We start from the raw sequence: 26,598 nt of genomic DNA, 5'->3' as shown, positions 1-26,598 counted from the left end.
GATTATTGAACTTCAAGGCCAGAAGAGATTATCTGAGAGAGAATCTGACAATAGTTCCCTACATCTATTTAAAACATCCAGATTTTCAGCTCACCCTTCATATCCTACCTCATGCCTTTATAAAGTTCTGCAAGAGAGATGACTGCATAGAAAAAGTTACACTGGACTCATTTCAGGATCAGGTTTATTTAAGCAGTAAACTTACCTTCTACATTAAATACTACCACTAATAAAATGATTTAAACAATTGTTCAAATGATTTCATTTGTCATATTTCAGAGGATTGTGCACAGACTAAATATAAAATGTTTTCACATTCTGTGGTAATTAGAAGAAAAAACAAAGAAGAAATGGTGGTATAATTAAATGCAAGAATTAGAACTAATTAGTCTCAGATTCTCTTTTTATGTATCCTCTAAGCTGTAGGAGAAAAAAAGTTATTCTGGAACATTTAGCTACCATCACTAACTAGACTATTACGTTCTTGTAAAATAATTAATCTTTAAATTTTTAGGAGATCACTTTTAATTTCTCGCAGTTTAATTTAAAAAAAAAGTCAATAATGGGACAACGTTGATATATATGCCTGTTAGACTTCAAGTTTTACATTCACAATCCAAAACGCAGATCACATCCCCCCCTAAATTCTGTAGGGAGCATTACTCCAAGAGCAAAAATACTGGTGTATTGCCCTGATTTCTCAGAATGGCTCCATCAGTGCACATGCAACACACATGCCTGAAACTGAGGACTTAGCTCAAATATATTTTAGTGACCTTGGAATCCACAAACAACACCGTAACCTAGAATTGAAGAACTCAATTTAAATGCCACCCCACAAAATTCCTTTTTATTATAGAACGGGAGAAAGAAAGGGGAACAAGGCAGGAAATTTGTCCAGAGGTCCACGTAGTCTCAGTGTTTCCTGCTCTCCCTTGATTGACTCATGAAATGAGGCACCTCCTTTGGGTAATTCAATCCATCCAGAATGCAGAGAACCAATACAAAACACTGTGGACCTCCATTTGGCTGTGATCTATCCTGCCTTGCTTTCTTCTGAAGGCAAATGTCAAAGCGGTGTGATGACGATACTTGCTCTTAGGACAGAGATTTTGTTGTTGTTGTTGTTGTTATTGAATGGTAAGGGTGGAGTTTCAACCCCAGGTCTACTCCCTCCCAGACAAATTTCCTAATCACCAGAACAGAGCCAGCCTCCCTGTAAGTCTCTCTTTCCTGTCCTGCGATGTTTAGGTGCCTGGCTGTGCAATGGATTGGGAAGAAGCAGACAGCGCTCTTCTCCATAACAGCCAGGTTTTGGAACCAAGAACATTCTCCTGAGATGTGGGGGAGATATCTCGGTCCTCTCAAGTCGAGGAAGAGTCAGCAACACACTATCTCCTTTGCTAGTAGACAGCCTAACCAATAGATACTACACATTCCCCACCTCCACTTTGCATTGATCAGAGTCCAGGAGAGGGATATCTAATGAATCTATATACCAAAAAGTTTAACAGCCTTGGAAAAAGTCCATGGTAAACTGCTGTCTCAAACTGAAGTGCCCTGAGGTGGGCAGGATTTTGGTGAACTGTAACAGTCATAATACTCTCCTGAGCCCCTGCATGCCTCTGCGTTGTCTCCCTCACCTTCACAGGGAAGTCATCCACACTCAGAGGATGCCCTCCTACTGGCAGCAGGCATTTCTGTGCACAAACAGGCAAAATTAAAGAGTAGACATGACTTTTCAATAATATTTCACTTCCTTTAAAAAGTGCCATCAAAAAGCACTTCTCTCATTTGCACAGAGAGAAAAGCCCCCACCCAAACCTAAGAAACATCCCAAGCTTGTGGCAGCCTTATTTGACACCAATGCAATCAATTAATAGAGACAAAACCACACTATGGATTTATCTATATAAACCTAAGAATAGTGAGATTAGCATTAGTTTCTTGGAAAGACAGTACAATTCCACGACCGGAACTGTTCTCGCCTTCTTTCTTTCCCTGTGAAGCACATATACTAACTTGGAATTTAAGATTGCCCTGGAAATCCTAGCCTCTGTTAGGACAGGAATTTAATATGAACATGCCTGACAAGGGATATGCCTGTGAAAATTAAACACTGAAGTCAGTGAGAGATTTGCTTCTAACATCTCTTTAATTCCCATGCCTAATCAGTTACGGCAGTCAAGAAAAATTGCCTACCCATTGCTCAGAAACTATGCTTTCTCAGTTTCACAGCTGCTTGCAATCTATTTTTTAATTTCTCAATGATTTCTTAATCTCAGCATTCATAATTTACGAATTCGTATGGCATCTGAAAACCAAAACATTCTCCTCAACTGCAGGGCAAAATTCTTCGTGACAGTGTTTCAAAGAACGGGTACTTCCAGGAGATGACGGGCAACGGAGTAGGACTTGGTCCAACGGCATTTCAGAAATGCAGTCTTCAGTTATTTGAGGGAGGTGTTTGAGTTGTGGAATCACATCAACTTAATGCGTAGCAGAGCTTACAGAAGATGAAAAACTTTAAGGCAATTTTTTTTCCCGCTACATTCTGTTTTCAATCATAGTAACACGCTGGAGAAAATGGAAGAGATTGGACTTACTCAGGCAGAGATTGCCACTGAAATGCCATCATAAAGATGGAGGGTAGTTTCATTAATATTTGTAATAGTTGAGTTGAATATTGAGAATAAGTCCATGTTCATGCACTATCACAGAGAGCTATATGGTTATGAAATGTGAGCAATAAAACCAGTAATCACTGACTTCATAGCTGGGCCTATAGCCAATAAACTGAGCCTCCCTCCTAGATCTCTCTTTCGTTTTCAAATCAAGGTAATTAGACTGACCTCAACAACACTTGTACCAATTTATATTGATGTAGATTAGGTATATATTCAACATGCCTACACATACAGAAAAGAGGTATGGATTAGATTCAATGTATATGCTTTCAAAGTGTAGTTTCAGCTTTGTATGAGGCATAATTTAAAGACTGAAGAACACCTGGAAGAGAAAATAGGGGCCAAATCTTACAACATGGAAGTCAGTGTGCTCACCACTATGTTCCTTAGCAAACATCCCAATTTGGAAAACAATTGGTCACTCAAGTCATGAGCGCACAGCCGACTGCCTGCATGTAGAAATCTAACTAAGCACACATTTTGTTTCTCATGGCTATCCTACATTTTAGAATACTCAAGAAAATTACAGTTTGATTTGTATATTAAAGATACTGCTATTTCTAACTCTTTCAACTAGGCTTCCTCATTCATCGTCATTAATTATCAACTAATTATCAACATAATGAATTATGCATTATTTTTTTGCAGTGAGAACAGTAACTTACTGCAACAGTTGTGGTAAATGAGTGGACGGAGCTGTGCAAGGACTGCGCAGTGGAACTCCGCATCGCTCTGAGGCACACCACATTCATCTCACTTGTTCCAGCATCTGAACACAACAGGGTCTTACTATCTCAACAGCCTCGGTGGTAAAAACGAACTGGATTTCCTGCTGCTGTCTCTCAGTTCTGAAGGGTTTTATCAAAAAGACTTTTAAATTGCTTTGCAGAATACCTAGGGTGCTATTTTTGCTCGCTTGTTTCCAACAAAACACGTTTCACATCACTCTGTTGGCTTTCTGGTAATTTGAAGCTTTGAAAATGTGCTTCTTAATTATAAATGAAAGAACTTCTCTTAGTAGTAACATAAGAATCAGTATCCACAATAATTCTTGAAAACAGTTTTGAGACTGCAAGTTTAGAAAGCTTGCAAGACAAATACCAGTGTGGAAAGTAAAATGACGTAACATGTTTCGTATGGTAGATAGGAAGGGAAAAGCTTGGATGACTTTGGGAAATAGGAGTATATTGGCCTTTGTTTCTAATAAAGCTTTCTTTTTACATTGTATATTAATTTCCATAGCAACCCACAGGAGCAAGAAGCCAGTGTTTCAGAGAAATCAGAATTGGTATAATACACAAGAGAGAAACCACAACAGACCAGGAATAGGACAGAAAAGGTCAGGGAATTCCATGATACTAAACCCTGAAAGTTACTGAAAGCCTCTCTCTAACTGCAGAAGTTACAAGTGCACTAGAGAGCACTGGTTGTTGGTGGTGATATCGTGATCTTTAGAGCACTATATCCGAAAAATCCGAACTTGCACATAACAGTACTTCAAAATATTTAAAGTCAAAAGTGAACTTTATAGTTTTGCTCTTAAATCTTTCCATCAGTGGCTTTCTAAGAAACAGAACAAAACCACCAACAACTACTTTCAAAACATTTTTAGTAAAGTGAAAGGCATTTAATTCTCAATAATCATGTTAGTGTAACTGGTTATTATCTGCTAATGCGGAGCTTGCACCTCTGATGATTTTTCCAAGGAGAAATATCTTAAGCCTAGAAAGCAGCACAATTATATTATCAATCCCAAATGACATATTATTAAATAAGTTGTCATGTTCATCAATCATGGGGAATAGCTATAAAAAAGCCAATTTGTGGGAAAAGCATATTTTCTAAAGTGCTCAAAAGAAAACTGTCTGCTCAATCTAGCTTAAAAGCCCCATCTGGTATGGTAAAATTTGTCAAAAACAAACAACCCTCCAAACCCCAACTAAATAATAAAGTTCACAGCCATCAGCCACTTGTATTCCAGATTCCTTAAGGACAAAAAGCCCAAGTATTTCTTTAAGGTTCGCAACAACATATTAAAACATCTTACTGACACTTGGCAGTTGACTTACAGCTTAAGTTTAGCAAAAAACTAAGATGTGAGGGAAAGAATGACAGTATCATTATACTGTCGTCTGCCTGTCGAGGTAAATCAGTGTAGGAAAGAGGTTAATCTTCTATGAATACTGTGAGTACATTCTGCATTACCTTTACGCTACACGTGTGGACAGGTGAAAGCACACACTCGCACCCCGATTTTGATCCAGGTGTGTAAATGCTTAGAAAACATTGTTACACTGTCCAAGCACTGTGATAAAAACAACACCGCGTACACTGTTTTATTATACTCAGCCATAAAACAGTTCACAGATATTTTTTATTTACAAGGTGAAGAGAACTGTAGCGTAAAACAACGTACTCATGATTTCAAGCATCGGGCACCGCCAGCGCTGCCGCACCGCGCACCGCGACCACGAAGAAAACCGGTCGTTACCTGTGTGGAGGGAACCCGTGATGAGCCTGAGCAGGTACTGGGCAAATTTCAGTATTTCCCGTTTGCACCGCTTCCTGCAGCCGCTCATCTTAGGCACCACCGCACCCCGGAGCGCAGCCAGCACACGGCCGCCAGCACCGCAGCTGCCGCCAGCGAACTTGCGGGGCACCGGCCGCCCCGGCTCGCCCCCCGCCCCGCGCGCTCCCGGGCGCCGCCGCCGGCCGCGGGGGCGGGTCCCGCCGCAGCTGCGGGGGCCGCGGCCGCGCCAGGCTCCGCGGGCGGCGCCCGGGCTCCCGCGGCTCCGCAGCCCCCGCCGCCGCTCCGCCGCCGCCGCAGCCCCGCGCTCCGCCGGCCGGAGGCGGAGCTGCCCGCCCGCCCCCCCCGCGCACACGGCGACACCGCGCACACCCCGCCGCAGCGGAGCGGCGCGCCCGCGGGGGGGGCCGCCGGGCTGGGAGCACCTGGCTCCGGGGTGGGAGCACCTGGCAAGGTCGGAGCGACGGGCGGCGGGGCCGCGCCGCACCGGCGGAGGGAGGCGAGGCGGGAGCGGAGCAGCCGCCGCGGGGCTGCGCGGGCCGGGCGGAGCAGCGAGACCCCGGCGGTAGCGCGGGCCGCGGAGCCCCGCCGGCCCCGGCCCGGCCGCCTCGCACCCACGCGGCAGGATCTGTCCTGAACCAGCCTCTTCAGGAAGCTACGGGCACTCTCCTGTGCGCGCATAAATGCCTTATTTTCTGCCTTCTGTGAGAGAAGCGTTTCCGGTTAATAAAAGTGGTCTGCTGAAGTGTTTATTCCTGACCGAAGAACCAGCAGAACATGTTTTCATTTCCCTTGGAGTATTTCCCTGTACTATATAAACACAGAACAACTCCGAGGACTGCATTTGGTGGTGATGCCATACATAATGCCTAATAGAGTTAGAAAAAGACAGGGAACCCATTAGGAAAAGCTTAACAGAAGACGGCTATTTGTCTGATCTAATTTAACGACAACATTGACCAAACATTTTGGCGAATGCCTTTTAAAAATTATAACAAACATCAATGCACATCTTCAAACTATTCTTTATATTATACACTGAGCAGGGATAAATACATTATAGACATAACACATCAAAGTTACAGTCAGATGACATAGTTTCTACCCAGCGTCTGCTCTCTAAAACACACTGTGCCTGCTTGCAGGGAGGCTACACAGTCACTGGAAAGAGCCAAAGTGAAACAGCATCTGGAAGCCCCCATTTTCCGCCCAGTCAAGGGTTTAGCCTGAGAAGGAACTAGGCAAATTTCAGTATTTCAGGTTTACGACGCTTTCTGCAGCCACTCATCGTTAGCAACGACTATTCCTCTGAGGAGGGATGGAGGACTTTGCCAAGAACAGTTTGACAGAAAACTTCGTCGGCAGTATCTATCACAGGCTGCCTCCCAAGTTTCTAAACTCCTTCCGTCTCCGGAAAGGAAATTCCTTAAATAGCTAGTCGAGCTGAATATAGATACTGAAAACTAGATACTGAAGTGTCTCTACCCTAGATGGGGCAGAAGAGGCCAACAAAAAAGGTTCTCAACTAGACTCCTTGACCTTCATAATCCTTTGACATTTTTAGTTGCTTTACAAAACTTTCACCAGCAATGTTACTTCAAAATGAAAAACTGAAATACTGATTTCTCAAAGCTTTAAACAAGGATGTTTTCACTAACGCCATGGGGTTTTTTCCCCCTTAAAAGAAAGCAGTATCAGTTCTGACACATTTTCCTAAGCCTTTTACATCTCAACACAGCAATAACAGTAATTGCTGCCCAAGAAAGAGTTCATGGAAGGTTTCTGACCGGTTTCACTGAGTGGCTTTTAACAAACAGTACGGTATTCAGCCAAATTTGGCCCCGAGTCTAGCTCCCATTATTCCTTTGCTCAACGCAGATGGCCGACTAATCGTTGCAATAAAGTTGCTTATCCCAAATCAAAAAAAAGAGCAGATCATGGAAAAGGAGAGAGGATAATTACAATGGTAACAATAATAAAAAAGCATGGTTTTGTTGACAAATACAGTGAAACAGCGTGAAAGCCAGCTGGGGAATACCAACATATAACATTTTATGATTGAACGATACTTACGATTTTTTGTATTGATGGGACACTAAAGACCTCGCTCAGAAAGAGCCTGTCTTCACATTGGACTAGGTAAATACATTTTAGATCTATAAGCAGTGTCCACCCCATGTAATTCAAAATCCACAGGCCTGAACTAAAACCTGAAACAAAGAAAAAAAATTCCTATCGACATCAGAGGCATCTGAAACAGTTCCTAGAAGTTCTGACTTCAGAATCAGGTACTTAGAAATCAGGGTTTAAAAGCCACTATTTAAGTACAGTGGAGAAGAATAAAATATATACAGGTGAAACAAAATAAGGTTTTTCAGAGTAGGAAAAGTAACAAGGAAGTGTGGTTTATAAAATCTTGGATTTTCAAATGAGTTTACCCAGTCCAGATGACAGGCATCCCAGAACAACATAAAAAAAACGATTTATTTTGAAGTACTTGGGAGGCATGAAATGAGTGGGAGGGAAATATATGTGATTTTTTTTTAAAGACAGTCCTTGACAACAACCAACAATTAAGTTTAAATGCAAAGTAGAAAAGTTCCTCTGAATGTACAAAGTGCATTGTACAGATGTTAAGACAAATTAATTGATAATAATAGTCAAAGATTTTTCAAGCAAAGCTACAAGAAAAATCTTAAACATCTCTGTTGTTCGCAGTAAGAAAACACATGCACAAAACCATCAATGTGATGAAATCTAATTTGAAAATGTACCTCAGCTGCTCCCTAGATGCAACTCCATATGGACTTTCAGAACTCAGGTTAGACTCTCAGCATCACTGCTCACATTGGTATGTGTTGGCAACTGAAGTGAGCCCTAAGCACATCCCAGACTGGGGTATACACTGATGCAGCTTTAACCCCATTCTACAAAAGATGAAACTATGCAAATCCTATTGTTCAGAGTGAGTCAGTATTAGCAGATATGTAATCAGTATTTCCTTTATAGTTCATGAATAGGAATAGCACTGCACTGCAAAACAAAACAATCATAAACAAAGGAGAAATCAATTATCGTATCAGCAATATGAAATCATTTTAAAATCAAATAAGTCAAAAAATTGATTTCTACATTGTATAGCTGGCTGGGACAGTCTAGTCTAGTCTTCCTTCAGAAAACCTTAACTCCAAATGCACTGTCAGTCTAAGAGCAGAGCATTGTGATGGCATGGCATGAAATAAGTAACATTGGGTTAGATAACATGAGTTTCATGTTTGAGAGAGAAAACAGTTATTAAGTGCAGTTCATATTTAATAATGAAATAAAGCAAAACCATTGCTTGTAAAATATAAGAAATTAAATTTGACTGTCATACTAACAATGGCAAACAACTTGCAAAAAGCACAGTGTAATGCTTTAAGGAAACAAATACTCAATGAGAAGAAAAAATCCCTGGAATAAAGGTGACAGAGCACACCTGATAAATTTGCCAGTCTGGTAACAAAAAAGCAACAGGGTGAGTTAAAGTGACATATGTAGAACACACAGGCTGATCAGCTTCCTGTTGCAGACTATTTGCCTTGTACGCTTTTTTCATTTAAGGACATTATTTAAACATTCTTCCTACTTCTAAGGGCACAGATCTCCTTCCAAACTAGACTCCTATGCCTAAGAGCAAATCTCAAGCTTCTAACAACAACAACAAATTCAACCTCATCAAAAAGGGCAACGGCAGGAAGTCAACCAGGAACACTGAAAGCTTCCACATGCTGAGTTCCCTCACTGTTGACTGAAGACCATCTTGCAAGTGCTTTTGTTCTTCATGCAAATGCTGAACTCCACAACCATACATTTTATCAGAGACTTTCTAACCTTCTTATTTCAAAGAACAGAGATAATATTTACAAGCAAAACACATGGCAAGAAATAACAGATGGGTAGAAACAAACAGATGGGTGAGCACAAGGTATCAGTGAGATGTTTATGATCAGCATAATAAACAGCTGCCACATGTAGATGACCATCATTAGATCTCCTTTCAGCAGCTCCTTATGTGTCCTACACATAAGAGTCTTCCTAAATCACATCTTCTAATCTATTTATTTTAATAGCTCTTCTCTGGTCTGTATTTCTTCTCAGCTCAACAGTATCTTATACCAAGGTGTGCAAAGTTGGCCAAATTATTGTGAAGTGGAAATAGGATCAAACTCCTGCATCAGAGAATTCACTAGAAACTGCAGTATCAGTTCTGAATTATTCACTGTTTGTATGGACATATCAGTCACCACTTATATCCCTAGCCAGTGAAGAGCAGCAAAAATTCTCTTGCACTTCACTTGCCCAAATTTAATCTTAGATATTAACACAAACCAGTGATGGCCATATGCTTGAATGTGAACTAAGGATGCAGAAATGAAGATACATATTCTCTTTCCTGCCACTCAATAACGATGTTAGGTGATGAAACTATATTTACTTGGTTTATAATGGTTTTTGCTCATTGTCGTCTGTCCTGGATGTTATAGTGACAGAGAAATTTTTTCTTCTTCCTTCACTCCATATTAAAACAGTTGGGATGCGGCCCCAATCTCATCCATTGCTGTGTCTTGTGTGGGAATGGCAACCTGCATGGAGCACTGGGACAGAAAGCTGGGGGATCATCACAGCTCCTGGTTATGAGGACAGATTTTCTTTTACCCTTTTTAGCATACTGAAATTTTCTAGTGTCCCAACCATTTCTTACTCATACCATATGTAATGCTTCTTAATGTGTAACACAAAATAATGAGACTTTTATCCTGTCCTATGCCACTGAAAATTAACACACAGTATTACTGCTTTTTATCTACATCACTTTTGACTTCTACTGAAAGTATGTTAAGAATAATGCCCTCAAAAATCAAACAGCTCTATTGCTCTGCTTAAAACAGTACTACAGTAAAACGACTGCTATCTCAAGCTGCTTGCATAACAACAAATTATACATGTGCTCCATTCTAATAGCTAGTACCTCCATAAAAGCAATTACTTCCATCACTGTTATACTACCAGCCTCTACAGTTTCAAACAATTTTAGATTACATTTTTGGAGCTTAACAGCAAAACACAATGGCTTAACCTCTCAGAGCAGAAGACCTTTTGATCAGTGTAATAGAAAACAATTTTTAAAACATTTGTTTCTGTTATTTCTAACTCTCCCGTAACAAGCTGAGCAATCAGAGTGCCTTTTTTGTCTACTCGGTGTCCTTGAAGCTTCTCCAAGGATTCATTTTCACACAACAGTCTAAGATTATTCTGCAGTCAACTAGGAGCTACCGCTGCCTTAACCTCCCACACCGTCCTCACCAGCCTAATTAAATATTCATCACTCCCGAATGTTACAATGTCAAACGCAAGCAACTTCCCAATCTGACCTTCCTCCGCCAGCTAGAGAATTATGCTGGAGAATAAACAAGCCTGGGACTCACCTCATGAAACATAAAATGGCATAATGCAGTTTTCATGTTACACAGTTAACTTCTGTGCATGCACTGTAAAATTCTCACTGCAGAAGCTAGAGTACTCAGTCTTTTAATGTTCAGTGTAAATTGAATCTCTCTACGAAAAGCTAACTATAAAAACCTGCATGGGCAGTGTTATCAATAATCTTTCTGCAGAACACCAAATTCTTCCTTATTTGGAAAATATGTTTTTGTATACACAGTAATACATTCCAAGTTAAAGAGCAAACAAACCCATGCCAAGCATTCTTAAATAAATTAAAAAATGAATAACATATACTACTATCAACAAGTATTTGAGATTTGTGCATGTGTGCGCACAAGCGTGGGGAGGGCTTTGGACTCCTATCTTAATTTCAAATACTGCATTCATGAGAAGTTTACATTTTGCCTTCAAGCCAAAAGACAATTCTTTTCTTTGATTAATTTCAAATCTCTCCCCCCTGTGGAAAAAATATCTGAAGTGATCATAGCTTGTTTTAATTGTATTAGACTCTGCACATATTTATATCTCTAATTGAAGAGACAAAGCAGAACGCAAAAATCAGAAGGACTTAATTTCTCTGCTATAGAAACCATAGCCTTAGTAGACTATGTTCTTAGTTCTGCAGATCTCTAGAGGTTTGATATACAACATATCCATATCATGTCCATATGTAACAAGAATATCAAACATATTTTGCATTTTGACCCTAAACACCACACTGACAATGGGGTACAAAATGGCTTTTATCTATGTATACTATGCGTGCAGCGTTCTTAGGAAGACTGAATAGTCATTCTACTGAATTGGGTATGAGAGTTCTGTAAGTATAACAAATATGCATCTTGGGCCAGTAAGTAAAAATCTTCATGGGAAGGATGCCTGTTCATTTATATACACATAATATAGACATAGTTGAGAGAAATTGTTTAATTTCATATCTCTAATAATTTAGTCATCTATGAAAAACCCTTCTGCCTCCAGGATTTGCCACTAAAGGTCAAAATTTATATTCTATTTTCCTCAGTCAAGGGCTTCCGCACAGTTTTCAGCAGTGGGTGGTTTTGTTGTTTTTTGTTTGTTTGTTTGTTTTTTTAGAATGTATTTTTGCTGTCCCAAAACAGTTGTGCTTGCTATAGTTTGCAGATTTAGTTTGTTCCCCTAACTAAACTGAAAATTAAGCTTGAAAGGCCCCAGTTCTTTAAGTGAGAAGTTAACTGGAAGCTCACGTGAGTGGATCTGAACATAATCATGGGACATCCACGATGTTCTAGCCCATGGCAAAGGATAGTTGCATTCCCTGCCAGGTGATGCCTGTGTAGCTTCTTTACATCTGATTTCAACTGGCATGAATTACAATGCATCTGGGTGAATATGCTGCAGCTACATCAGATAGGAGAAAAAGGACAAAAATTCCTAGCAAACTGAACATGGAAGAGGTCTTTTGTTTTAAAAATGAAAGCCCTCCAAGCTTAGGAAGCAGGCAATGAGAATTCAGCCTAACAAATAGGACAGCTTCCCTCCATGAAAGATACAGGCAACAGCCCAAAGGGTTCTTCAAAGCCTGTCTCACCTGGAGTCATCTTGACCTGGCTGTCCTTCATCAAAAAATTCATTCTGTTAACTATTTTAAAATTTTGGTATTTACATATGAAGTATTGAGAGCAAGTGCAGCTAGCATACTGCCAGGCCTGTGGTGTATGCCTTTTCCCTCCTGGCAGGGTCCTGCAACATCAAGAAAAACAGCAGTCTGTGCATTCCTGTGGGATCCTGTAGATAAAGCTGTTTGGGGCGCATAAGCAGTTACTTGTCTATTCTCAACTTCTCTCACGGATGTGATTTGTAACACTGGCCCATAAACTCTCCTTCCACACAGTACAGTTGATTAGCACTTGCAGCATATCTATAATTTAACTCTGACAAATCAGAAAGTCAGCCTAAATAGACTTAGAGTTGATCGGACCATCTGTATAGCCTGACAAACCTGAGCTCAACCTTGCTGACAGATAGTAAAAAAGCTTCACATATGCCCAAAATCTGAAAATTTGAAAGTAAATAACCTCTATTTTGCACACTGTTTTAGTTGCAGACAATTCAAAACACACATTCCAAAATAGATTTTATGATCATTTTCAGTCAATTTGAAATTCATCTGGGTTTCATTCTATGGGTAAAGACTGAAGGAACTACTCAGTAGAAACTTCAGATAAAATGATCAAGGATATGAATCACAGTTGCATACCCATTTAACTTTGCTGGCCCTATAAAGAAAACTTCTGAGTCCACATTAGGGTCTTGAAGTCATATACTATGCACAACTGCAGATTTTGACAGCCTTATACAACATCTGTGTAATATCTTCATTTTTCTTTTCCTCTCTCACCACTTTCTTTGCCACAATATACTTGGCTCCAAGAAGTACAACGGCAACTCCCTGCAGCTTCAGGCAAGCCTCCCTCTTCAGTCTTTGTAATACTCCTTTAAATCAGTCCCCACGGACCAAAGATGGAAGGAGGCAGAATGGAAGTGAATATTGGAGAGTGAAAAAGTAGGGGAATAGAGCAACAGGGAATTCAGTCCCATGTGTGACCCAGAGGCATTAGTGAAAGATAATCTTTGATTCCTAGTTGGAAGCACTCTAAATAGCAGGGCAAGTACTTGGGTACCCATGCTTGAGACCTCAGAAAACAGTACAAGTTGAAAAGAAACCACTGCAGTTTCATAGTAATAACACAGTCTTAAAGATATGATAAGATAAAGGCCTTAAGCATAAATTCGAATAATCTGTCAACTCTACAGCCTAAGGAAATGCAGTAGTCTTTATTAGGAACTCAACTATTAGCAGGTTACAAGTCACCAATAATAATCAGCCAATAATGCAGTTGGTCTTGCAGAGCAAAAGAACATTTCATTAGTTGACTCTAAATAAATTTCCAACTCAAAAGTTTAGAAAAGGAAGTTAACTGCATGGCTGGTAATGACAATGAAGCATCTCATTTCTCCCATCTCCATAGATCGGCACAAAGAAATTAAATATATGTATGCTCCTGAGCACCAGTGTTGATGAAAGATACAGGAATACCACTACTTGTTTCATTGTCAGGAACAAGAAATACTACTAAAAGGAAATGACTCCCCAACACTGGAAGAATGATGGCTCCTTTAAGATCTTATATGGTACAGGGGTGAATATTCCTTCTATTTAGCCCCACAGAAATTCCTTGTTTTTTCTTTTTTTTCCTCCAGTACCAGGTGCTTGGACTGCATGCTAGATGCAGAACTTCAGTCACCAAATAGAAACTGTGTTATATTACAGAAATTATGACTTCAAGCTTTTTCCCATCAGAATAGGACAGCAACCTCTACAGAGAAACTGTATTAAAAATGGAAGAGATAAGCTGTTCAGTCAAAAAATTTCTGATAGAATTATCTTATGTCCAAGGAACTTGATTGATAAAAAAATAAAAATCCTTACAGAGGTTACTTGTCAGATATAAGCATCTTAATTGCAAAGATGCCCTCACCAGATTTGGTCAATAAAGAATTTATGGCATTTTGTACAGCTTTAGTTCTTGTCTCTTGATTAAACTGGATAAATCCACTCTCCTTAAAGTTGCTTTCACTTCAGGAATCACATTTTATCCTGTACTATTCTAAATTATCATTAGCCAGACTCCCTCATATGGTGTCTCCAGGGAGAATTCAGGTTGGCCACATATTACTAGCCTATCTCCACGTTTTCCACTAGATAAAAGAGGAAAAACAGAAGACAGATAAATGGGGAATAGATGGTTTTAACTGGTTGACTTTCTCTGAAGGTAAAACATTTATGTCATGAAAACACTTAGAGGATTGCCTCACTTTTTAATATTAATGTTTCTAAATAGTATATCACTTTGACTTCTTCAGGAACATTCCACCTTTCCACAAACTAGAAAAAATAAGGCTGGTTTGTGTGGCTCTCTGCACTGAAATAGTTTACATGAAGTAGAACAGTACCAATAGGAAGGAACCTTATTTCAGATCATCCTGCAGTCTCAGAGCAGGTTATGGTACTGTTCTGGGGAAGGATGAGACCTAAGTGAAATTACTCCTGAAGGTCTCTGATCATTGATCTTACTGACCATTGCGTTATGAGATCCCGCTGTTAATATTATTGTAACTGGACTAATAATACTAATTGTTTTTGTAGTCTAATTTTATTAAGATTTTAAATAGACTAAAAATACATTTTTGGCTCTGTAATCATTTGGGCCAGCTATAGATTTAGATACATGGTATGGTCCCCCTTTTGCTAATACCAAGATGCCCCTACCATGACAATCTCCTTGCAATTTGCTTTCCTTTTAATAATCTTTCACAGAAAGGTGTCCTCATACTCTAACCACTTTCATGCTTTTGGGATGATACTAATTTCTGAATTTGTACAGCTGCATAAAAACATCATTTCCCAGAACTGCAGCCTCGTACCCACTCTGAACTTGCAGTTCACACCAACTGCTGGAGCATGTGTGCTTGTCCATGGACAACGAAGATTCCAAGAAGTCAGCCAATTTTTACTTTAGATCATGCAAGACACTCCTACATCTGAAGCAACTGACTTATCTGAATTGGAGAAATACACAGTTTCCACATGACTCTAAATTTTCAGGGTTAATTAGATACTTCTCCTGAGACTAGGCTCGTCTTTGTACTGCCTTATCCTGAACCTCCTGTCCTGGTTTCTCTTCTGGAACATGGGACTGCCAAAGCCATCCCCACTCCTTGCTACACAGAGCCATTTCTGTTGATGTGTCCAGGCTTCATTTACTTCTCTAAAGATGATTTCTTATATAACTTTATCTGGTCCTTTACTAGTTAATCTATTGAGTAGTTATTACTGTCTGGCATTTAAACAGAAAACAAATCTGGTTTGCCTAGAGCAATTGCTTTCTCCTTTCCAACAGTGCTTTATTTAAATAGAAGGTGATCAAATTTTCATGATCCTCTTTTGTTAGCTTAAACCAAGTGCAAAAATTCCTCCTGTCACTTCCCTTGGGTTTAAAGGATATCAAAAGTTAGCAAGGGTGGGGGAAGGCCAGATACTCAAAATGACTCTGCAATTGGGTGTGTTACATAAAAGTTCAATATCAAGTAAATCCTAAATTATCGTATCATTCTTACACAATGCTACCCATTTTAAATGCTGCTATTGGCAATGAAAGTTCAGATTTTTTGTTAAAAAAAGATAAAAGTTGAGACAAAAAATGCTACAGAATAAAGACAAAAGTATAAGCAATCAAAGAAGTAGGGTCAGGACATTTTTCCAACAAAAAAGCAACATTGAGAATGAATGTGAAAAAAGACCTTTTTTGGAAAGCAACTTTTAGAATGAAAATGAAAAAAAAGGTATATTTTCCTCTTTCAAATATCAGTCTTCTAACTGACTTTTTTCCCCGCATCAGCCACTGGTGAAAAAATAAGACTAGGCTTAAAAAAGTAAATAAAGCTATTGCAGGTCGGCCAACTATCAGATACCGCGAATGAGCTCAACGCCTTTCTTTTTTGTTAAAAACTTCATTAAGTGAGAGATATTTTGCTTTCTCAAGACTTGCTTTTTTTTTCCTCTAGACTTTTATTTATGTAAAGACCATGAAAAAAACTGCTCTCATTTGCATATAACACCAGGAAAGACCTAGCCAAGAGTATTAGTTCTTGCGAACAGCGCGTGGAGTCTGAGAACCCTGCATCTATCAGCAAACTCCTCTGTCAGCCCCAGGATCACATGGATAGCCCACACTGCCTGGACTGTTATTTTTTAAATGGCAGGATGTTGTTCTGTAGTGAAAAAAAACTGAAATAACTTGCCTAGATAAATATACATACTGGTCTAAACCAGTCAAAGTACTGTAAAGTAATACAGCACATGTCCTAATAATGCTTTAAACATGCAATAAAACTATAGCTTATCTCCTTCACATAGAAATGATAACTTCTTCCTGAATCTCAGATACAAAGCAAACAAAGAATTGCCCACAATGTGTTGCTTCCTATAAATTCCCAGTTTCAAACTTCTTGGCAAGACAAATCTTTCATTGTCACTGCTACATCTTGAAAGCCCCAGCCAACCCAGCGCACTAAAATGTGTGTTTCTACACTTAGTGCTTGAAATTGCTGGATCTTCCCTCCATTCTGGAATCTGAAGCAGCTACACATCTTGTAAAGTTTTAATAGCCTTAAGAAGATGTAATAAAAGCACTGCTGCTAGTCTTTCTTCCAGTGAGGGGACACCTCTTTCTCTTTGAAGAAAAGACCATAAATTATCTCCTGCCCCACTTTTTTGATAACTCAGGAAGCAAAAGTTTAATGGCAGAATGATATGTAAAAGGGAATCTTCTGAAGTTTAAAAATGTAATTTCATTCTCAGTCTGTTCAGCTGCATATAGAAGTGAATTATGAAGTAAAAAGCACTTGACAATTTATATTTCTTTTTTCCTTTGTCTGTAGGAGGAGCATATGCAGCAAAATTTGACTTATCAGTGGATACTGTACTAGGTAGGAAACATGATGTGATAGTTTTCTGAATTTGAGAGCAAAGTGGCATTACACTGAAAATAGAAATGCATAAAGATCTTTCTAGCCAACCAGAAAAGGATAGCTGCAACAAGCATTTAACACAGCTCCCGAAACATCTGTCTGTTCTTGTAAAGGTTCTCTGTTTGCCATTACCACCACAACATGATCCCACTAGTGGCTGGAAATTAGTAACCTTTGTTCTGTCATCTGCCATTAAAAACAGTCCCAGGTCCACCCAGGCTTCTGGAGGCCTAAAGTCCCACTTATTTGCTGTTGACTCACAACTGCAAACCACTGCTTGCAGGTCCTCTGGCTCCAAGGCAGAGAACTAAAATCCTTGTCAATACCTCACACAGGTCTGGTCTGGGGAAACCAAATGCTATAGACATACCCCCCCCCCCCCCCCAAAAAAAAAAAAAAAAAAAACCCAAAAACCACAACCATGCACATAGCCCCCTGCCAACTTCTGCTCCTGGTGTAACTAGAGAGAAGGGGGCCCAGTTTTTCAGCATGTCACCAGAAGAACCTAGTTATTATAAAGATTATTTCTTCCAAACTCCCAGCAATGAACCTATACCTCTTCCTGTTCCCTTTCATCACTACCATGATATAGCCCAGTATCTTGCTGAGACAACCTTTACTCCCTTCAGCCCTTCCCCCCTCCCCCCCCCTTCTTTCTTTAAGGGGCTTTCTAGGGAGAAAAATTGTGTGTTGAGGCTCTTTAAGAGAGGAGGCAGTGCTTCTCATTACAGCATGCTGTTGTATGGTTGCAAGATACTGGAGCAGAGTATCATATTTTGACAACATATCATGAATTATTTCTCCAGTGTATTAGGCAAGAGATTATGCCAGCTTCTGGAGAATGGAAGAGACATCAGGACAAATATTGTTGATTGAAGTCACACAAAACAAATAGATATATCAAAATGACAGGAACTTTTGTATATCAACTTTCCAGACGGCAAAGCAAGGAAAAATCAGCAATGGTTAGAAGACTGTGACCAATATGGGGATGCAATTTCAAACACTGGGAGACAGCCAGCAGACAGGCAGGTGTGCACTTCAGCTGTTCTAGGTGCAGCGGTTTAAAAAGTAGGTGTAAAGGATGGCAAAGAAAGATTCTGTCCATCAAACAAAGATGAGACAGAATAGCTTTGAAAGGAATTGCTTCTTGTTGCAACTTTTGTGCTGTATCTTACTTAGTCTAGCCAACGGAGAAGAAAAGACCAATATAATATATGCTTTTCAGACCATTCCTTCTTTAGCTTTGTTTTTCCAAACTGCAGTAAAAGCCATTTGAGCACACTGTAGTTGAGCAAATCTCCTATTTCCAAAACTGAGCAGAACCTGCAAACTTTAAGAATGCTGGTGTGCAAACTCTGGGATGTTACATTCCAGCCCATGACAATAACACCCACAAGGGAGGAAAATGAAGAGCAGGCAGACTGTGGCAAGCTGAAGATGTACTCGCCCTGAACTCTTAAGGCAAGTTTCTGAATACAGCATCACAAGAAACAACTTATGTGAAAAGAGGATGGAAGAGAGAAATATTTATGCTACTATCAGTTTATTATTGCATGACCAAGACTTTTTTCAGGGTATTTTAATTTTAAACCCCAGAACAGTGCATTTAAGCCATATTTCCATTTCAGGTTCCTTCTAAATGAATCTGTCATTGTTCACAATTTATATTAGCCCAATTGGATCATCTCATTCCCTCAGGACCCTATCCCTACTGAGAACAACAACAACAACAACAGATGCCTTCAGAGTTCAGCCTTGTTCTTTTATGTCTTGTAGTGCAAATATTCCCATGTTTTAGGGGAAGTAGATAAAACCAGAAAATGAAATTATGTCCCAGGAGAAATCCTGAGTATTAAACATCGCAGTTAATTCCACATTAAAGTGAAACATTTAACCACTGAAGGAAAATTCCAATTTGGTAAAGCCTCAGGGACATTACTACCTGTCCTTTATTTTACTGTTCCCCAGAGCTGCTAGGTGTGAAGAACCCTTATACTAATAACCTATGAAAGTATTCTTCTTGTGGTCACCAGAAGTAAAATCAGTATCAACAGGTTCTTGGGAAACATTTGAAAAGATAACCTGTTCTGATACAAAAATCTCTCCCTATTTTCATATGTTCCTAGCTACATATTAAATTTTAATACTCCCAATTCCACCTGACTTTCTGATATTCCTTTCTACCTCTCTAATGTAACACAAAAAAAGAGATTTCCTTACAAGAGACAACTGGCAATCTTTGATTATCATCCAGCCTGCTGACCCACATTTCCACCTACCCTTTATTCAGTCTGGCACTACTGACTTTCCTTAATTTGTCTCACATCTCTCCAGCATACTCAACTCCACTACTGCTCAGTTCTCACCACCTAAATTCTCAGCCACTGTTTCTATCAAAACACTCTTCAAAGCCCTTCCAGCACATTTCATTCACTTCATAGCAAGTATTCTGATCGGATCTGACTCCGTTACTGTTTGATTTGTGCAGTTTTTGATTTGTGCAGTTTTTGATAGTGACCAAAGATAAATAGGTATTTGATAATCTGCCTAAACAAGCTTGTATAAAATGCTAATCAAGAAGTTGCACATAATTTGTAGGGCAGCTACAACAATGCACTATACCCAGCACCATGGCTATTACAGCACACAATTAATTGATTACTCTCATTGTGTATTACTATATCTTAGGATGTGTGCATCTCTTAAGTATAAGGAAGCAGAGAGCATGCCTATGGGCTTCACTGAGATAGAAAAATGACTAAAAACATCCTGGAATTGGAGACACGAGCCGAGGTTGTGGAGGGAAGTTCAAGGGGAAATGGAGCTTCAGCTTCCAGTTCTTTCACAGCCTTAGAGGAATTCTGAAGTCAGACAGCAGTTAGTATGAGAAGAAACCGAATAAATCAGATATAGCCTTCCACAAACCTGAACAACCAGCAGATCTCAAAGATCACATGTCTTGAAACAGCATTATCAGTGCTCCTTAGGAGTTTCTTTCCCTCTGGGGAATTTTATTCTAGTATTTTCTAGGGGAAATAAGAGATTCTGAGATAATTTTTACCTCTATCCTTCCTTTGACATTTACAACATGTTAAGAATGCATTTGCTCTTCAAGGATATTTTCATCTATTACAGAATATTTATGAGTGCTGCTTGAAAGAAAACCACTGGAATGAGAAATCAAGTAAAAACAGAGACAGTGAAGATTTGCATTTGCAACTATTTATAGGTTAACTCCTGGCAAGGCAAAAAGCAACCCCTAAAATGTATTAAAAATCTGTGTTAATGAAGATCTCAGTGCATGAATTATATTCTCTTATCTCTTCAATGTTTCAAAGTTGGATATTAGAGTACACCTAGAGAATACAAAAAAGCTCAAGATATTACTACGATTTCAGTGGGAGAAATTAACTCACGAACCAATTAAAATGAAAGCAATTAAAAAGAATTAAACATTAAAAAAGGAGAATTTTGTTGTTGTTCTGCTGAAGTTCAGTGCCCTTTCATATGTAAATCTGTGCCCAGTGATTTGGAGAGACAGCAATATCAAATGATTTCACAGAAGTCAGAACTGATTGAGAGGGTTTAGAAATAGTGCCACTGGTATGTATCCCTAGTGATACACCTGCAGAATAAATCAATAAAATGTTCATACCCTGGACGTCAAGAAAGCATGTGAAATATCGATTTAGAGGGGAGTGCATAGTTGCATGCAGATTTCTGAGCCTCATAAACCAGAGAGATCATCTGATGATAAAGGCCCAAAATTCAAATTCATTCACTCTGATTCCTGTTACAAAAGCGTTAGTATACCGATACCCCCGTACGATAGGTACGCTGGCCCTGGAGTGCCGAGCTGCTTGCCTCACCTGCCAGGCCCCATGAACACTGAGTACTAAAGAGAATTCATGTTTTAGGGAAAGAATAAGTGGCTCTTATTTAAGAACAGTCGGAGCCCAGTCTTGCCACTGTTTGCAGTACCACACTTACTTATTTTCTGAATGACAATTGCAGAAGAACCAGGCTACTTTCCAGGCAAGACTGCACTCGGTAGAAGTTAGGGCAGAAGAACCAGACTCTCAAAAACACCATCTGTGCATATATGCACATACCTGTGTTGAAAATGATAGGCAATTTTGAATGTTTAGTTTTTTTTAAAGTGGGAGGGGAAACCAAGTGCTTATGTGCATTTATAAAGTATTTATGTAAAACTTTAAAAACTAATACTAGGCACTCATTTTTAAAACTTTGGTGCAGAGTATCCTATAAAGCAACAGTATGAATTAATGAATTACTAAAATGGGAGTCACATCTATTTCTGGTGAAGCTTAAAAGCCAATGAGGATGAAAAGAGCATATTTGGCATATCTGATGGACTTGGAAGTTGGCAATATTTGTATCATGAAACTCAGCAGCTTTCTGAACAGTTGGTGCACTGACATTTTAATGCCAATCCTAAGAACACTGTTTCCAGCTATGACGTGTCTAGGGAAATTGTTACAACTTCATATATTAAGAGGCAGGTACAATTAGTTGTTCTCCAAATACATGATTTCTTTATTAATTGAAATTAATTTAGAATAGAGAAACTGATGCATTATATTATAAAACCTTTGCAAAAATCACCTAGAGAATGATTATTCATATCAGTCTTTAAAACACTACAGCTCACAAGGCAACACTAATTTCAGTCAACTGTATGACTTTGACATCATCTAATTTAAATATCGCATACTAAATAACAAGTCGTCTTAATAAAGAATGATATCGCTTGTGTGGCAAAAAAATCAAAATTACATGGCCTCCAAAAAAGGATGTCAGTTCCTACTGTTTCTAGTCATTGCTTGTTGGTGAGATTTGTATTTAAGAAACTGTTGAAATACGCATAGTTTTATAAAATGTATTATGTTTTTATTTTGATAAACAGCTTTTTTCAGAGTTTTGCAATCAAACCTATGAGTGTCCTAGGTTCTTTCAGAAAATAGGAAGGCTTTGATTTCTCTTACCTAGCACAATTACTTTCTTTGTAGCAATCAGAAATCTACTCAGCACTTTGCAAGTATAATGGCTGTTAATAAATCTTACAGAAATGAAAAAATATATATACAGAACTCAGACACTGAAGATGAAGATGCATGAGGATCCTAAAATATCCAGCACTGTTATATTATTGTGTTTTTATTCAAGATGAAGCAGCTCGTACTGCAGCTCACACACACACTCATATATCCAAATCAATTTTTCCAATGTAGTGAAAACGAAGTAGAAAGTCCAGCCAGTACCACTGGCATTTAATAAAGCCACAGAAACACTCCTGTGTTCTTGAAAGAGGGACTGCAAATAGAAGCCAAACTAAAAGATATTAATGAAAGATTGATGAGGAGTACAAGTACGTGGCAATTAGATGACAGAGTATCACTTTTGTCTTCATTTACAAAATGAAAAATAGGAGTTTATGCAACAAATATTTTTGAGAAAGTTTCAGGAAAGGTTTAGACCTAAAAAACGTGCATGCTTGGGAGTTAAAGGGTTTATTTAACTTTCTTACATTTCTCCCTCCTGTTTTATTGCTTTTACACAAACCTCTCTTCCCCCATTAGATTATTCAGTAAATTGTGATAGTCTTTTCTATTATACAAGCCAAAATCAAAGTTCATACAATATGAATGAGATGTTGGGAGATCTGGCCTTTTTGGGTGACAAAAGTCTGTTGTTTAAATGCTTTTAGTGGTCTTCCAAAAGGTGCAGGTGTGACCAGATTATTTTAAAGGGCAGATTTTGAATTCTTCTAGCTGTATATGAGAGAGAGAATCAGGGAAAGTAATTATTCATTTAAAAAGCCTCACAATTAGTTATATGCTACTATTTACTCTATACTTGTATGCTTCTGCATTACACAATACTTGCGTATTATAGGCCTAATCTCAAAACCTTAGGTCAGCAAAAATCCCAGTATTGCCAGCAGCAATTTTGGTCCCATTTGAGCTTCAGACAACATATGCATATACAAAGTGTGTAGTTCTCTCACAAATAACGCAGCATTAATTTCACTTAGGTCAGTAATATTACACCAATATAAAGAACCCAATAAATAACAGACTTCTCAATAAATATTAGGAAAATAAAATTTGGGTGGCAAACAGCTTTTTGAGAAAATTTGAGAAATAATGGTTATATTTCCACAAAATATATTTTAATATTAAGAGGAAAAAAGGGGAAAAAGTGAGAAACAAATTCCAGTTTGATTTTACCAACATGCAATTCACTTAAAGGAGACAGTATAGCTTTAGACAGAACCTCGATAAAGCCACAGCTTTTAGGGAAATATGACTTGAGTAATAAGTGTCAGACGCTATCAGAGGTAGAGACTATGACAAGCTCCAGGAAAGGGCACTGCTGAAGGCTTTTATTACTTTTTATGTACCATCACCCAACTGTTGTTAAGGAAATGCAATTACCAGTTGAAGGGTCATTTATCCGAATTATTCAGTGCTACAAAGAAAACTTGACATGTAAACAATTTAGATAAGGGATCCTAATGCCCCAATTGTCTGCAATTTATCACTTGAATTCTAATACTTTTAAAGGTAAGCCTTCATTGCCCTTGGAAAAAACAATTCTGTTAAACACACACAGGCTACACTGCAGTAGTTGGGAAAAAATACATGCGTTTTTAACTCAATCTTATAGTTTGTCAGAATTTTTCCAGTTGTAAATATAATTACCAAGAAAGAAATATTTGAACGGTCCGTACTGTACTTTGCACTAATGCTATATATTGGGTGATCCCTTTTACTTTGACAATCGATGTTTGCAGTGTAAGTGTATATATTTGTAATATATAGGTCTCTCTATATGAATAATAAAAATAAAATTAAAAATAAAATAAGTCTTGTAAATAGAGTATGGTTATGGAGGCCTTGCATATCTGCCCACAGAAAATATATGCATGGCACACGCACAGAAGCCATTTAAATTCACCTTTGAATTCACAAGATCCTCTGTCCTTCACCTAATTTCTTGCTGTCAGATTAACAAAGCTACAAGCACACGATGTACTCTATCTACAGGTGCTTTCAGATGTCTAAAATCCTAGCTGTGAAAGATGAGCATAAGTCAAGGACTTCACAGAGCTCCCCTCTTCCTCTGGCCATCTCTTCTTGGCTACCAATTCTGGAAAATGGCAGGGGCAAGAGCCCCAAATCCCCCCCACGATTTTGTGCTGCCACAGAGCTCAGGGCAGCCTGAGCCGGACAGTAATGCCCTATGAGGAGCGCGGGGGAGAAGGGCTCGTGGGAGCTTTGAGCAGGGGGTTGCTTGGATGAGATGAGCACCCAACCCTCCTTCCAGCCGAAATCATTTGATGGCTCTTGGACACTGGTGAAGTGATAACAGGGGACAAGATAAGCTAATTGCACAAGCAGCACATGGAAAAGCTGTGCAAGTGCTACGGAGCATGTGATCAAGTCTCTTTTCTACTAATTTCTCTTTTGCTATTGATGTAAATAATAATTAAGCGGTCATTTTTCTGTAACCTTTATATTCCATTGAGGGACCTTTTATGCTCGTTCAAACATCATCTTTAAGTGACACAGAAAGGAAAAAGCAAGCCCTAAATCTAAGGAAGTGGCTGTATTCACAAGGAGGGTATAACATGCTCTGACAGTTTATTGGTAAAAATAAGCTAAATATCTAGAAATAGTCGAGTTTGTTTTTCAAGACAACTTTAAACCATTTTGACAGTGGAATAAGTATAAAGTGCACTTCTTTTGCAAGAATAGATATTATAACAGCATTAAAAATAAAGAAGTTTAAAAAGGGATGCTATAATTCTTAATTGTGTACATTCAAAGTACCCTAGACATGCCATTTCTGCCCAGGACCAAACATGAGAGAAAAAACAAAGAAAAATAAAGATAATTTTAAGAGAGTCTAATCTTGACCCATACATAAGAAGTTTATTCTTGCAATTTTATTTTGACATTTCTTAGTATTAGATCACAAAGAAAAAACTATCAGTAGTCCACAGGAGTCAGGACTGTAGCAAGGTGATAGTCAGTCTTAAAAAGAACTATACTTAACAGTAAATTCTGAAGAGTAAACTTACAGAGTTACAATCTGTGTTTGCCTACATGTCACTGTTAACATCATTATTTGGAAATAAATAGTTTTGCGAGGGGAAATATGGTAATGTCTAAAAGGTATTGGCAAAGCATTAGACAGAGAGCTTGAAAGGGCTGCTTTCAAGAATAGGCAGTTAATCAAAAATTTCCAGTGCCAAAGGTTTTTGCATATTTCAGTCACATTCATACATAAAGACAGAGGTTTCAGCCAGGATTAGAAGAATATCTGAGAGACTTCAAGTTCCAAAATGATTTTCAGTTGTATTAAAAATGCAGATATACGCACTTCAGCACAGTAAAGTTGATCTCACTTGAAGAAAAAAAAGCAGATCAGATTAAAAAAAAAAAATCTCCTAGCACATTGGCAGCTAATTTACTTTACTGCACTTGTGCAATCAGCACTCCCAAACTGGACCAACGAATGTTTCTTTAACACAGACAACATGAAAGATACAGATACTTAAAATGTTTGCAGAATCAGAATCCAGGCCCACAAACAACTGAATACCCTCATTGAATTGGCACAATTTATCCCTAATTTTTTTTCTCTCAAGTATTAGCATAAGTAGTTTTCAACCTTGAGAATATTCCCTGCAACGTATTTCCTAAGCTCAAGGACACCCAGATTTTAGCTTGACAGGAGCTATCTGCACATTTAGGTTGAAATGGTGAACTCTTTCAGCCACTAAAAAACAGGGGAAGAGGGACTGAAAAGCCGAGGAATGTCATGACATTTTCAAAGTTAAATATTTTGACACTTGTTTTCAATTCATAAGTGGAGAACTTCGCATGCCATTTCAGGGCAGACAACAGGTCCCACTGGTGCTGATTTTTCATGTTTTGTCAGTGAATGGAAGAGGTGGCTAGCTCTGTTCACCCAGGGCGGACAAGGCAAACGTGGCGACGGAGAGGAGGCTTCCCAGCTGCATGGTCACTTCTTTATTACGTGATCCAAAGCATATATCCTAATCTATCTGCAATATAAGCATAAATTAAATCTTGTCTCACAGGGATGTTACAAGGATTAATTATCCTGTAACATGTCCTAAGTCCTTCCAAAAGGACTGGCTTGAACTTTTACAGGCAATTGTAAGCACATACATCAGTAACATAAAGAAAGACCATGGGTCATTAAAGCTTATTTAAGCCTCTCCTTTATAATAAGGAAATGTGACTTTTCAGAAGAAAATATGACTAT

At 38.7% G+C, this 26,598-nt stretch overlaps 1 protein-coding gene across 4 annotated transcripts in view; it reads right to left on the bottom strand.

Annotated features, from left to right (window-relative positions):
- Nucleotides 1-26,598, bottom strand: part of KCNIP4 (potassium voltage-gated channel interacting protein 4) — a 484,037-nt gene that overhangs the window by 373,616 nt on the left and 83,823 nt on the right. The window contains exon 1 of one of the 4 annotated variants that reach the window (XM_064511365.1): nucleotides 5,179-5,336. The exons of the other annotated variants lie outside the window; for them this stretch is intronic. Within the exon in view, the coding sequence (XP_064367435.1) occupies nucleotides 5,179-5,266 (88 nt within the window). The 5' untranslated portion in view covers nucleotides 5,267-5,336. Of the gene's footprint in view, nucleotides 1-5,178; nucleotides 5,337-26,598 lie in introns of those variants that run through there. 4 annotated transcript variants of the gene reach the window in all.

The sequence above is a fragment of the Dromaius novaehollandiae genome, chromosome 4, assembly GCF_036370855.1.
Source record: "Dromaius novaehollandiae isolate bDroNov1 chromosome 4, bDroNov1.hap1, whole genome shotgun sequence".
Classification (NCBI taxonomy): Eukaryota; Metazoa; Chordata; class Aves; order Casuariiformes; family Dromaiidae; genus Dromaius; species Dromaius novaehollandiae.
Note: the sequence above shows the minus strand (reverse complement) of the source record. Positions and strands in the feature narration are given on the sequence as shown.